The sequence below is a fragment of the Leptidea sinapis genome, chromosome 22 (genome assembly GCF_905404315.1).
Source record: "Leptidea sinapis chromosome 22, ilLepSina1.1, whole genome shotgun sequence".
NCBI lineage: Eukaryota > Metazoa > Arthropoda > Insecta > Lepidoptera > Pieridae > Leptidea > Leptidea sinapis.
In genome coordinates, this window is record NC_066286.1 from 7,506,514 (window position 1) to 7,522,679 (window position 16,166).

A 16,166-nucleotide genomic window follows, 5' to 3' on the forward strand; every position below is an offset into this window, starting at 1 on the left:
CGGAGAATTAAGGATTTTCTAGTAAAAACGAGGTTCTGGAATGCGACCTGTAACTTTACTGCGAAAGCCCGTTTTCTGGTATGTTTTTTTTAAATCGCTTATTACGAGGTCAAGAATTCTTGACATATTTTTAAATCATTTCATTAATATGCAATTATTTCTACAGTTAATATAACGAAAATAATGACTGTAGTACAATAATCTTATCTTTACTTAAAGCACTACTTACCACTACCTGCTTTAGTGACATCTGGCGGAGGACAGTTTTATTACCATAAATATCGATCGATTGATTTAAGTAGACAAACTCTAAAATTATAATATAATTCGGTTTAAAGACATTTATTCTCATAAGATTTAACATAAAATCACTAACATGAGATTTTTATATAAATATACACTATAATATTACTTTAAGTTTCTATGACTAAGCATGCAACACAAACAAAGTGAACAATTACAAAAAATGAGGGTACATAAAAATTGCTCAACAAAACAACATTTATACGGAATAAGAAGGACTGGATGTGGCTAACGACTTATAAAGATAACAGTTGAAGTATACTAAAATAATACCTACGGATTGAACAATAGTAGAAATAAGAAAACTTGAAACAAATAAGTACATGTTTATATGAGTGATTGTGCATTCGAGCATTTTTTTAAACCAAATAATTAAATATAGAATACATAATACACATAACGTGTAATACATATACATAAGTTGATTAAAATACGGTATTCTACAGAAAATATATAAATTGTCAAGGCAGATAATATTCGAAATTCAATGAACAATAATTTCTTTTGTATCCAAACTGCAATTTTATTTGGCATACAATTTAACATATTTCACATAACTTAAGTGACATTTTATATCCAATCAAGTTTATTGAACGATAATAATATAAGGCAGCTTCCAGACAGATAGCGTGTGAGGGTTTTGCACGCATCCTGACGGTCTTAGAAAGAAATTGACCGATTTTAATCGTACGAAAGTTGTACGAAAGTTGTTCTATGCCGTTATCTACTACTACAATTCCACAAAATCGTGGAAACCTCGATGTTCAGCCTCTTACATCACTGTTTTTGAGAAAGAGCCATGTCCGATAAAAAATCGTAAAAAGTGCAAACGTCAGAAAGTCGGATTTTCAAGACTATAAACTAAGCACCACATTGTAATAATCTGAGTCCTTACATATCCTCAAACGACTTAAGGCGTAATGTAAAGCGATACAAATTCAACTACATCGCAATGGGCCCGTCAGCGTAGGACTAAGTAGAAAAGCTTACAGAAATTACAGTACATATTTGATTTGATACAGTCCTAAACTTTCCCTCGCTTCTTCAACTCCTATGTATATATCTATCAGTGGGAGGCTCCTTTGCACAGGATGCCGGCTAGATTATGGGTACCACAACGGCGCCTATTTGTGTAGCAGTAATGTGTAAGCATTACTGTGTTTCGATCTGAAGAGCTAGTGAAACTAATGGGCAAATGAAACTTAACATCTTATGTCTCAAGGTGACGAGCGCATTTGTAGAGCCGCTCAGAATTTTTGGGGTTTTTTCAATAATCCTGAGCGGCACTGCACTGTAATGGGCAGGACGTTCAATTACCATCTGCTGAACGTCCTGCTCGTCTCGTCCCTTATTTTCTTAAAAAAATCAACCTATGCATGCAAGATCTCTTATACTTGGTACTGAGCTAGAGAGGCTTGTGCAGTCTATCTTACACATTATATTATTTAATTTCTTAACCCATTTCATCCTCACCATTTGCAGGTGTGGTGTTTAACCACAGTGCGGGTTTCAAGGAACCTTCAACTTTCTTGAGCGGTGTTTTTACTTTCATATGACATTGGTATCTTCAAGGCCGGCAATTCATATATTATATATTTATATTTCCTGCCAGCCTATTTCATAAACATTACATTACATGTGAACGCTCGAAGTCATTTAGCGCTAGCAAATAAACGCCGGCATCCTGTGTGGTACCGCCATTACATGTCAGTAATTTAACTCATGATCTTATCGGAAATATGTTTTAATCCGAAAATAATATTTAATTACGCGGAATCAATTAGCAGATGAAAGTATTTTATGTAATCTCTTTAATTTATATTACGTGCTTTATCGTAATGTGGCTGCTTTACTTCTGGTCTTAATCGAATATTAGCCGATATTGGTTTTTAATTAAAGTTAAATAACTTAAAAACAGTTAAAGTTTTTAGTTAAAATAAAGTTAAATAACATGCCCATTTTTTCATACAAACATTTTTAACCCTAGATTAAATAAGATCTTTATCATCATATTATGAGGTTATTTATTTTTACTTCTTTTTAAAATAAAAATAAAATCTGGTAATTTGTAACCTAATAACCAAATTTAAATTACTTAAGTTGATCTCATAACCATTATTGTTATTTAGTTTTATGTTTTTGGATTTTAATTTTACTAATTAACCAAACTGAGTGATGTGCACATTTATTTAGTCATGTGTATAAGTGTTTGTTCCTTTATTAACTAAAATTTATTGATTGCTAAATATATCATAATATAGATTTTTCGTATAAATAACTAAACTCAGTAAACTTTTCTTCTCTTTTCTCATAATGAAAATAATCTCGCTCGAAAATTTATTGAAGTAGGCGTTACTTTGCGGAAATCCATAATTATACAAATGATTTAAGTTTTCTTTAATGTTAATTCTGCCAATATTTAAACAATTCGACACGTGTTTCGCCTCTACACGAGGCATCCTCTCCAAAATCTGGTACGAGACTCGAAGTCTTAAATCTTAAAAATAAAACTGAAATCATTTGTATAATCTGGCTCGATCAGGATCGTGTATCTAACGTGAGTAACATTGCATCGAGTTTCGCAAATAGTTCCCACCCACTACATGCTAACATGTCGTAATATCCTTAGGAATTTTAATGTTATGCTTAAATTTAATGTACAGGTTTCGTATTGCTATAATTTAGTAATCATTGATTTTATCGTTTCGGTGCATCGAGATTTTAATGCGAGATAGCACGCCAGAAATTATAATCGAATGCTAATTGTCTAATACCAATGTTGAAAATTCGAACTCTCAAATAACTGCTTCATAAAAACTGGATGTGTGGCGGTCCTCCAAAGTGCGGTTTTCAAGGACTTTCTTCCACATACTACAAAGCTGTGGAATGAGCTTTCTTGTGCGGTGTTTCCGGGACGATACGACATTAAGATAGTTAAAAAAACTAATAAATACGCTTTGGTTGAAAAGATAATGGTTAGAGATTAAAATCTGCCTTATCGACGATAAATGAAAAAATTATATATTTTAACAAAAATCTTATTTTGCAAATTCAAAAATGAAATAATTTTATCAAATTAATGTATTGTCATCGGTACTCGATAAATCTCCGAAGTTTGAAAGAAATCTGGCCGTTTAAAGTGTGTCAAAATCGCACCCAAATCAGTTGGTTACAAACAAACATACATACAGGTGAAGCTAATAAAAAGCGTGTAAAAATCGAGTCATTCAACTGTAGCGAATTAAAGGTCATAATCACTAAAGTAAGACTGTATTCACTAAGATGGCATTGTCTCTTTTCATTAATAATTAAATCTATACTTTTATGGCTCACTGGTCCGTTTGGATCTAAAAGTCTCATGCTTATAGTTCCTATTCCTAAATCTATATATAAATAAAATTGGCGTGGCTTTCTGTTATTTTGCTGTCTTTATTTTATTTTTAAAAGTTAGTTCTTCTGCATTCAAAGATTTTCTAAAAATTACTTGCCTCGTCTGAGAATCGAAATCGAACCGACTGAAATGTAAAAAAAAAACTACTACTACTTTTATGATGCCAATCGAAAGAATGGCCAAAAACTAATAGCTCTTCTAAAGTAACATAGTATTTTAAAAGAAAGGAACAACGTAAAACGAATGTTTTCCTACTTGGATTGGTACGAATGAACCGATTAGAAGGCCGGCCAGACCCCTGGACCTTACACCATTAGATTTCTTCTTTTGGGGATACGTGAAAGATATGCTATACAAAAAGCGATACGAGAACGTGGGAGGGTTACAAACAGAATTGTGCCATATCATATCGAGTATTCACCATAAACTGATAAGAAAATCAACAGGCAGCGGACTCATTAAAAGATTGGCGATTTGCGTAAGACAAGAGGGATCACATATTGAGCATTTAATTAATGAATTTCCAAAAAAATACTCACTTAATTGACTACTTTCGTTTAAAATACTATGTTACTTAAGAAGAGTTATTAGTTTTTGGCCATTCTTTCGATTGGCATCATAAGAGTAGGGATTTTTTTTTAAATTTAAGTCGGTTAGATTCCCAGACGAGGCAAGTCATTTTTAGAAAATCTTTGAATGCAGAATTACTTACTTTTAAAAATAACATAAAATCTTCTTTCAGTAAAATAGCCTATCTTCGATATTTAAGGTACTTTCCCTTCATGTCCCATAACTTTGGGACACCCTGTGTACTTGGTGTACACAGGTATAACATTTTTTACAATTTTTGTCTGTCTGTCTGTTACACATAACGATATTTTCCTCGGTGTTTCATCTGTTCTCTGATTCAGATGTTTTCGTACTAATCAACGAGTTGAGTCAGAACTTCGCGAAACATTGTTACAGACAAGTGTGTGTCGGAATTTTGTGTAATTAAATATTTTTTGTGGAATATGGATTTATATGTAATATAATACGAAAAATAACAAATACGAAAAATAAAACTTGAATTTTCTTAATCTATATAATATAATTTACTTAGAAATTTAATTAAAAACGAAAACCATTTCAATTAAAAATATTTATTGACATATTAATCAGGTCCCTAATAATAACTATACTAATCACTTGTACTTTGTATGAAGGCATAAAAGGCATTTATTTTCTCAAAATTTATAACAGACACTACTATCGCTTCGGACACAAATGGCGCTCTGAGAGAGAACAAGCAGCGCAAGAATATCTCCCAGCATTCTTTTTTTTGTGCTCTTTTTAATGAAATATACAATATTGTAATGTCATTGCTATTCCTATAAAGAATCTAGTCCCAGGCTGTCGGATCACTTAGAAATTCAGCTGTGGAGTAGTAGGATTTACGACACAGCTATTTTTTAATAAAACATTTAAATTTATTGATAGATAATGCCTGATCAGTGGCTGGGACCAGTTCCGCTCAGGATTCTTGAAAATCCCCAAAAATTCTGAATGGCACTTCAACTGCGCTCGTCACCTTGAGACATAATATATTAAATCTCATTTGCCCAGTCATTTCACTAGCTACGCTGCCCTTCAGACCGAAACACAGTAATGCTTACAGATTACTGCTTCACGGCAGAAATAGGCGCCGTTGTGGTACCCATAATCTAGCCGGCATGCTGTGCCAAGGAGCCTCCCACTGGCTCTGTAACTTGTCCGGATTTTATTTCTAATTAGATGGAATATAGTAATAAAACCAATACCAGTGGGAGGCTCCTTTGCGTAGGATACCGGCTAGATTATGGGTACCACAACTGCGCCTTTTTCTGCCGCGAAGAAGTAATGTGAAGCATTATTCTGTTTCGGGCTGAAGTGCGCCGTGTGTGGTGAAATTACTGGGCAAATGAGACTTAACATATTATGTCCCAGGATGACGAGCACAATTGTAGTGCGGCTCTAAGTTTTTGGGTTTTTCAAGAATCCTGAGCACTGCGTTGTAATGGGCAGGGTGTTGGCATAAAAAAACTACACATTAACTAATGTCAAATAGGACTTTTATATTTATTTATTTAGTTATGAACTACCAACAGAATTACATGTGATACATTAACATTAAACAAGTCTTAGGTGCTAGGGATACACATAATTATATTTATAGGCAGTTACAGCATGTACACAAACACAAGTCGTACAAAAAGTTAAAATTTATAAAATATGTAAAGGCTAAATAAAGTTATGTAAATGTTATGTTTATGCAATGAAAGGTATATAAAAAATAAGAATACAATAATAATGAAAAAATATTCACAATTTTAATATCTACGAATCGAGTGTCTTAATTAATTTATCTTTAAATTTTGTTATATTATCGCTGAACAGATCAATGGACTTGTCTCTACTAATAAATAAAAAAAAATATTTACGAGAAACAAAATTTAAACGAGATGAACTTAACAGTCCGGTCTTTCATCCAATTGTCAGGCATTAGTGTCAGGACTATTCAAATTAGTAAATGGTTACCCTAAGTGGGGCTGATACTTTGGTGGAAAACTTGTAGACCTCTAACTCTAGGCCGTGTGGGCGGGCAATTAATTTTAAAGATATTAATTCATATCATTTTCAGTAATTATTATGAATCTCCGCAAATTAACTCCTGATTCAATAATTTTATAGTACATTAAAATCACAACAATACAAATGATTACTCTACTATAATTTGTTGTAACAATTCGACTTTATCAAAACACCGCACTTATTCATAATAATTCGTCATTTAACACAATTTCAATTATATATCGCTATGCCTGACTCAGTGATGTTCAGAACTTGAGTAATTGAGTACTATTCTCGATGTATTTTATTTTCCTTGTTTCTGATAATAATATTATTGTTATTGTGGTACGGTAATTCTGTGAAATCCTCACTCTGTAAATATTTTTGTATTACTCTGTGAGTTTAGTGTTAGCGTATGCTCGTTGCCGTTCTCTTTCATAAAAAAAAAACCACACACAGCACATAAACCATTTACGTTAGTTACGGATTTGGTGGGAGCATTTATTATTTTTATACATCATCGGCCTTCCAAATAAACTTTTTATTAAGTTATACCCGAGAATAACCCATGAATATGCCAAATGACATTTTGCTATTGATTGGTTTATTCGAACGTATAACGTTTCCCGCGTTTTTTTGCAAGGCAACTTGACATTCGAAAACTTTAGAATTAGCTTTTTTTTTTAATTTATTTTGTGGCACGGGATGCAAGCGGAATTATCATTGTAGTAATAGTGTTGTTTATCGATATAGTCAACATTTTTCATATTCTTGGTTTATTCTCAGGTATACCAAATTTATTTGTAAGGCTGTATATGTTTACGTTTATTGTAGTAGAGTGGTGTTGAAGTGAAGTGATGTGAAGTGAAGTGTGTGATGAGTCAAGCATGGAAACGGAGGTTCGCCTGGATAACGGAGGGAAAGTTCGGCAGATTTTGGGTACGTGCCTGGAATGATTTGCTTTCGATGAAATGAACAAAATAGAATATTGTTTTTTATGTATTTCATTGAATACTTCAATCTGGATAATCATGTTTACGAAGCATCTGAATTTTGTATGAATTAAAATGGCCACGTTTTGCCAGAGATGATTTGTCGCCATCGTCGATTCATTAAAATTGTAAAATTCACATATAATATAACGTGAGGGCGATTTTGCCGACTTTGTGGCATCTGGTGAGATTTGCTCCACCTGTGTGCTCCACACTCAAGCTCTGATCTAAAACTTAATTAATATAAATTGTTCTATTTTATGTAGATAATTTTGTTTGTGGCCGATCTCGTTAGACTTTTTTGACGCGTCTTTTTATCAAGACTATGTATTAAATAACTGTTCTTTTGAGCTATGCTAACTTATTATTTTGCACTATTTCTTCTCCCCTACTTAGGTAAGAGGTTGGTCGAGCTAAATCTCACCCAATATAGGTATATTGGGTGAGATTTAGCTCGACCAACCAAATGCCTTACGAAAATAATAGACGCCCCTTTTCGAGATGCACAAAGTAACGATTTAGATTTCCTCTTCTACTTGAAGAAATATTTGTATGAGCAAGCAACTCAATATCGTGCCAATCGATTTCGATGATTCTTTGTTTATTGGATAGGATTTCTCCAAAGGGAGTTTGGTTAGGTTCTGATTATGGGATCCATGACAAAGTAACAGAACTCTTCAATTCTTAGCAGCAAATTAACTATGCTCGGCCAAATATAAAATGCTAGCCGGATATTTGACACACCTACCGTAACATCGTAATGGCCAAGTAATTGTCTTAGTCAAAGATGATGATCAATGGAACTCTGTAACGACATACAGTAAGGGTGCGATATGTGGCAGAGTTACCGGCTTTACCAGTGGGAGGCTCCTTTGCACAGGATGCCGGCTAGATCATGGATACCACAACGGCGCCTATTTCTACCGTGAAACAGTAATGTGTAAGCATTGCCGTGTTTCGGTCTGAAGGGCGCCGTAGCTAGTGCAATGGGACTTAACATCTTATGTCTCAAGGTGACGGGCGCAATTGTTGTGCCGCTCAGAATTTTTGGGGATTTTCAAGAATCCTGAGCGGTACTGCATTGTAATGGGCAGGACGTGTCAATTACCATCAGCTAGACGTCCTGCCCGTCTCGTCCCTTATTTTCTTTAAAAAAAAAAAGAATTTCTAACTGTCTGTAATTAAACTGCAATGCGCTTACGGTCATCGCTGTATTGCAAAATTTAGTAGGTGTATACATATTCAGGCAAATTATTAGTAAGTATACTACTACTTCAGATTCGCTGAAAAAAAAAATTCTTACCTTGAGGCGTATCAATTCTTATCTGTTATCAGTTATTAGTAAACAATACATGGAAAAATATGAAAATCAACTCAGTTTAGATCTTGATAATATTATGTTCGCGTTTTTGCAATAAAATTGCATATTAATTTATTCTCATTAATTATTACAAATGTTAAAAATGGATTTTTGGCCTGTTATATTTTTATTTTTTATTCTGGTACGAATATAAGAAATAATAAAGTGATTATATGTTTTTATTATTCATCGTTTGATCTAAAGTATTCAAACAGCTGGATCAAACTCCTCAAACTTAACATAGTTAGAACACTATCACAGATCATGTAATATAACTTACACGTTATGTGTTCTAACAATATAATCATGTAATCTGTTTCACTCCTGTGGGATAGGTAGGGATTAAGGAAATTTTATTGAATTAGGTGTTACTTTGCGGAAATCCATAATTAAACAAATGATTTAAGTTTTTTTTTAGAGTTAATTCCGCCAATATTTGTTTTTAAAACAATTCGACACGTGTTTCGCCTCTACACGAGGCATCCTCAGGACGTGTTGTCTCGCCACAATCTGGCACGAGGCGAAACACGTGTCGAATTGTTTTAAAAACAAATATTGGCGGAATTAATGATTTAAGAAAACTTAAATCATTTGTATAGGGATTAAGGATTATACTTCCCTGGCTTTTCCAAACGCTCGACCCTCCGACATACAGATCCTCTTATTTAAATTCAAATACTTTTTATTGAAAATAGGATTTGACATCACTTATTGAATGTCAAAAACTACTACCCATTCGAAGTAGTGTGCCTCAGACCTGAGGAAAATTCAAACAAAACACACGGCCGGGTCGAAGACAACAGCCTAACACCGACATTTTTATAATAACTTTTTGTTGGTTGTGGGTAAATATAATTACCCTAAGGGCTATATATCACCGGGACACCATGGCGGCACAACCAGTCGCGCCACCGTGGTGTCCGTAAGCTACCAAACTAGACAACATACAGACACTAAAGTCGCCACACCACACTAACTACCGTTCCCAATATTCAGTCTATCTCCGGTTGTTGCCTACTTGAGATAAAAATCGTAACTATCATTGACTTTTCTGTCCGAATAAACTTATCGACGGTAACTCACCTTATCCGTACACGCTGTCTGTCAATGTGAGGACGTATAGCTTACCAGCGATAGAATTTTTCACGCTGCCCAATATAAGGCGATAAGAATGACTTATCGGGTATATTAGGACAGCTTCAGATTATTGACAGCTAATCACTGACAGTAGGAGGTAATAATTTATCTTTACCTGTAGATAGTATATTGAGAACGGCCGTGAGACGGTATTAAAATGTACCTCGAAAGATGTGCTATCTTACTGTTGTATGTAAAGTAGGAAAATAAAGTTCAAAAAAAAAAAAAAATAGTGGTTCATCCTTATTTGGCCTTAAGGTTTCATTTTTAAATCCCTATCGGAATAATCTGATGAGGAATTATCTTTAATTGATGGTCTATTTTGAATTTCGATAATAAACCTTTCTATATCGAAATAATCCATCGTGTGCAATTAACTAACCAAATGAAAAACAAAACACAACAGTGCCCACGTGTTGCATCAATGAGGTGAGAGTGTCACTGGCGGCTGGACGTGCGGCCGAGTGAGTGAGACACCATACAGCTATAATCTATATGTATATAGTAGTCAGTGATGGCGCAACCAGCGTGGCGGCGCGACCAGTAACATTCTGTGCACGCGTCCGAGCTGGTCGCGCCGACCAACCTGGTTGCGCAACCAAACGGACACGAACTTGGTAAATCTCTATAGAGCTGTATATATTTTGTTGGTAGCGGCGAGTGGTTGCGCCGCCATAATTTCCCGGTGAAATATAGCCCTAAAATTTATCATTTTGTATGTCAATTCGAGCTTTATGTCTTTAACCACTAGTTGCAGAAAGCATCCTTAATGTATCATTAAATATAATATTACCGTCACATTCTTTTTCATTTTGACAGTCAAATATAGAATGTCATATAAGGAAACATTAACTTTGTATATGCTTTCTGCAACTAGCGGTAAGTTAGATAGTAATAATGTGATATGGTCTCAAGACAGCTACATAAATTCAAAATTAAAACATTTTTATTCTTCATACCATTACAAATGACTTTTGACAGTACAAAATGCGTCGCGTCGGCTGGTAAATAGATAATATTACGTAAATTATTGCTTTTATCAATGAATACCAAATGAAATATATATAAAGTGTCACGGCTGCAATGAACGGACGCAAATTATTGATAACACTATCACTTCCTGCTTCAGATATATACTAGCACCTGTCTGTGACGTTGCGTGTCATGTTTGACGGCAGCCTAGCGAAACTCTCTTACGGCCGTTCCCAATATACTATCTACAGATATAGATAAATTGCTACCTTCTACTGTCAGTAATCTGAAGCTGTCCCAAAATACCCGATAAGTCATTCTTATCGCCTGATATTGGGACGCGTGAATTGCAATTTCCATACAAACTTCTATTGCTGGTAAGCTATGCGTCGTCCCATTGACAGACAGCGTGTACGGATAAGGTGAGTTACCGTCGATAAGTTTATTGGGACAGAAAAGTCAACGATAGTTACGATTTTTATCTCAAGTAAAAAATAGACTGAATATTGGGAACGGCCGTAAGAAAATAGCGATTCACTCGATTGTATGAAACGTGCAGTCATTGATAGATTGACAGATGACGGTTATAATCTTGTAAAAACGGAGATAGCCGAAATCCACTACGATTTAAGCAATTGTTCGTTTTCAAATTAAGCCGGATTATACTTCTTCGCCAATCGCCATACTGTATTTACTACTATGTTCCCAATATACTATCTACAGATATAGATAAATTGCTACCTTCTACTGTCAGTAATCTGAAGCTAGCTGGGAACGGCCGTAAGAAAATAGCGATTCACTCGATTGTATGAAACGTGCAGTCATTGATAGATTGACAGATGACGGTTATAATCTTGTAAAAACGGATTTAAGCAATTGTTCGTTTTCAAATTAAGCCGGATTATACTTCTTCGCCAATCGCCATACTGTATTTACTACTATGACAAACTTATGTCAAATGACTGCACGTTTCATACTAATCTAAATTTCAATCTTTACTTAGGCAGCCCCGCCTCTTATTACGTAGTATTTACATCCTCTTTGTTTGACGGTGACCAAGACTTAGATCATTTCTAATATAGATAGACTGTGACAGCTGTGAAAACGTCGAAAAAAAAATCATTTTGACAGTTAACCTCTATTTCGAGCAATGCACGCACACAAACATACAAATCTCGAGTGTATGTCGTAGCTTGTCACGACACTAAAGTTTAAACCTGGCCTGTTTTCATCCGTTTTCTAGCAGCTTTGCTGATAAAAGTCGTGCATCATCATTAAATTTTTCGATGCTGTTTATGGTGCACCCCGAGACGTATCTTGCTGAATTGGCTAAACCTTTATCCAATTCGCCGTGTAAATTCGTGCTGTCAATTTATTTTCATCCCTTCTCTACATGAGCAATGCATCTAAACATCTACATAAAACAGAGAATTCAGTGAAATTTCGGTTAATAACATATGCCTCGTATTTTTTTACGACAATAAGGGATGAGACGAGCAAGGATGTTCAGCTGATGGTAATTGATACGCCCTGCCCATTACAATGCAGTTGGTACTATCGTACGTCACCATAAGGTGTTAAGTCTTATTTGCCCCGTAATTTCACTAGCTACGATGCCCTTCAGTCCGAAACACAATAATGGTTACACAGTACTGCTTCAAGGTAGAAAAGTTCCCATAATCTAGCCGTCATCCTGTGCAAAGGAGCCTCCCACAGGTAAATGCCCTTACGACACCCTTGGACCTGGGACTTCCCTTTTCTTTTTATGCGATTCAAATTGTATCGTGATGTAAAACTAATTTACATATTTTGTTCACCAGGCGGAGTTAGTAGCGGCTGTTCGAAGACGAGGGCGTGGTGACAGCGATGATGATGAAGACTTGGGGCTTCCTCGGAGTCCGCCGGCTTCACCTCCCACTGACAAGGCTGATAAGGTATGCTGTGTTGTATCATCTATTTATTTCAATGGAGATATTCGATATCATACCGTCCCGAATGCAGTGAAAGTTTTGATCATTGAAAACTTCGGTGGATGTATGCCTAAAATAGAAACGTTCAGCCTTACAGCTTTATATGTGATATACGATTTTTGCCCTCGAGTGTATTAAACAACTAATCTAGAATGCATAAAAATTTAAAACCTAAGTTGACTAAAATTAAAAATAATATGTATTATCTTAAATCATCTATTTATAATGTCATCTTACTTTATGATGTTATTATTTAACATGCGACATCTAGTTATTACAGCGGAAAACATTACTGTTCAAGTTTAAAGTATCATCTACACAATTTGCACAAGTATTAAGTTTCATCGGCGTGTGATAGATGGCGCTGTATTAAAGAGATGTTAGAGCGTATCGTAATAATAATATGAAATGTTATTGTTATTTGTAGACCAAACAGTCTACATTTAATTAAATAATGTTTTCATTACGTCATTACTCTGGAGCGGATGTAAATCTTAATGCGGTTCACATAATACTTCTACTTACCAAGTTTCAACAGTATAGTTCCTATAGTTTTGGAAAAAAATTGCTGTTACATACGGACGGACTGACAAATCTATGAGGGGTTCCGTATTTGCCATTTGGCTACGGAACCCTAAAAAGGATATAATTACACATTTTCTCGCCCGCATATTTAACATAATAATTGCGACGCAATTGACGTAGTTTTTGCCTAGTTTTAACATCAACACATAGATAAAATATGCACTTTCCGAGATAGTGTTGTAAAACATTGATATGGCAATGTATGAAAACGGCCTTCTCGAAAATACAAAACTGAGCGACACACGGATTGTTCTCTTCACCTTGAAAGACTATATGGATGCATGTTTAAAAATATTTTTAGCCTTCTGGTGTCGAAAGACCTTGCCGCTGGTGGATTACCGTCACTACCCTCATTATAGTAAAATAAAGTTGTGAATATGTAGTTGAGTATTTAATTATGTTATTTTATAACGAGCGGTGACCTGGGAGATCCTTTTTATTAATGAGACGAGCAGGCCGCTCAGCTGATGGTTATTGAGACGCCCTGCCCATTACAAGTGCCGCTCAGGATTCTTGAAATACCCAAAAATTCTTAGCGGCACTACAATTGCTCTCGTTATCTTGAGACATAAGATGTTAAGTCTCATCCGATCAGTAATTTAACAAGCTACGGCGCCTCTCAGACCGAAATAAATAATGTTTACACATTACTGCTTCACGGTAGAAATAGGCGCCGTTGTAGTACCCATAATCTAGTCGACATCCTGTGCAAAGAAGCCGCCCACTGTAAAAAGGTCTTCCTTGTATACGCAGATTATCCAATGGAATTTCGTTCGAAGTTTTATACGAATCCTGATTAAATTAAGAAAATAATTCAATAAATTAAATCAGATTTATTATGTTAAGAAAATAACACTGATTGTCGAAAATAATACATTTCACCATTTACCACCACTAAGGGAAAGTAAAGAAACTCGCTGCTATTCTTTTAAATAAATATTTTACAATTGTTTCAATTACGTTCTAAATGAATCTTTCAAAAAAATCAAATTAAATGAAAACACCAGCAAAAAAACAGTACACAAACTATAATAACATCATCCAAGTAAACAAAAATATTCATAAAAAATGCTCATAAAATGAAAAATACAGGGCCGAACTATGTCAAATTTTTATGGGACCAGATGGCAAACATTCCGCATCAAACTAAAGAAGAATCATGAAACCGGATCAGAATTCTCGGCGTAATCAGTGTACATATATAAAAAAATACCAATCGAATTGAGAACGTCCTCCTTTTCGAAGTCGGTTAAAAAGTCATGACTTGCACGAGTAAGTTATATAGTACCTAGTTGCCTCAACCCATGCACACTGTACATGCACATAAATAAATGTATTATGAAAGCAATGATCTCAACACCCTGAAATAAAAAATATATTTATTTTATACGATCATGTCGCGTAGTCCTCGCTACACCCGACCATATTTTAGGGAAGGAAACGACCTGCCCAGCCAATATAAATAGCCGAATTAATTCCACCGCACACTATGCATATATTGTAATTGAAATGATTTGTAAGTTGCATTAAAAATAAGAACTTGTAATATCTAATCTGTTTTCAAAACAGCAAAACCTTAGAGTTTCTTGCTTATTCTTCTCTTAGGAAATCTGCCTTCCGAATGAGCTGTATGGAAAAAAATGACATATTTCAACCGTTTTACCTATGAAATAAAAATATTTTTGATTTGAGTTGATACGATGATTCCCACCACAGTACCAAAGCGGCTTAAAAACCGCACTTATTTTTCAAGCACAACCAAATTTCGGAATCAAATTCCTTGCGTGGTTTTTTCAGTACCATGAGGCGTTGTTCCCTTAAAAAAAGCGCTTACACGTATTTAAAAGGCTGACTATGCTGCGGAGATTCATCTGGTTAGCCTATGTTAATCCTTTAAGCGTTTCAGAGATTAACGGAATACATAGAAGGAAAATAAATTTATAAATTTCAGATAATGACCACTAATATTGATTACATATTATCATTCATGTGCTGGTATTTTTATATCATAAACAGGCAGTTCAATTGTACTCATTCGTATATATTCATATTTATCCCTACTAATAATATTATAACTGTGAATGTACAAACTTACACTTGTTACGCTTTCACGCCTAAACGACTGTACCGATTTTGATGAAATTAAGTACAGAAAGAGACAAGTACTTGGAAAAAGTCATATGCTATCTTTTATCGCGAATGACAGGCTTGGCGGGGTTGAAATACGGGGTGAAATTTTGTATGAAAGTTCGTCATTATAGAAGATAACACCAAGAAAATGTGTATTTAGGCACTTGATAAGAAATAAATAAATATATTTTGTATCGTTTTTAAAATTTAGAACTGTGTGGGGATGACAAAGGGGGATGAAAGTTCTATAGTTGGTAGCTTATAAAATGTATTAACCACAGCAGTTTGTAGTGTATTATTTGCAAAGTGAGTATGTTAAAAAATAAAAATTGCTGCCTAAAGTAACAGAAACTACTACTACTGAGTAAAATAAAAATTGCATGCGGACGAAGTCGCGGGTAAAAGCTAATATTATATAACGCTTTATTTATTTTATATAATACGCTACAAGTTATAAATCCTTGCATAACGGTATTTTTCACGCACGATCTGCTTGTTTTAAATAGATGACAAGCCTATTAACGTCAGCCTATCTACACCCACTTTCATACTTATGTAAAATACATACAAGGTAACACCAACTTAATGTGAAGATTCATTGCCTATTAAGGCTCGCAGTATCTGAACTCTGAAGAGACAAACGGTTTATGTCGACTCGGCACAAACACTTGGCAGTCTAGCCGCGACATTTGCTCTCGGTGCACGCCGGTGAAAAAAAAAATACTTTCGCGCGCATT

The 16,166-nt window shown here is 34.9% G+C and overlaps 1 protein-coding gene across 3 annotated transcripts in view; it reads left to right on the plus strand.

The window, feature by feature from the left end:
* LOC126970786 (uncharacterized) overlaps nucleotides 1–16,166 on the plus strand; it is a 167,971-nt gene that overhangs the window by 111,919 nt on the left and 39,886 nt on the right. Inside the window, exons 2-3 of one of the 3 annotated variants that reach the window (XM_050816876.1) lie at nucleotides 7,118–7,222; nucleotides 12,565–12,678. In XM_050816876.1, coding sequence (XP_050672833.1) covers nucleotides 7,160–7,222; nucleotides 12,565–12,678 — 177 coding nt within the window. In that variant the 5' untranslated portion in view covers nucleotides 7,118–7,159. Of the gene's footprint in view, nucleotides 1–7,069; nucleotides 7,223–12,564; nucleotides 12,679–16,166 lie in introns of all 3 variants that reach the window. The other 2 variants (XM_050816877.1, XM_050816875.1) reach the window with 2 other exon arrangements.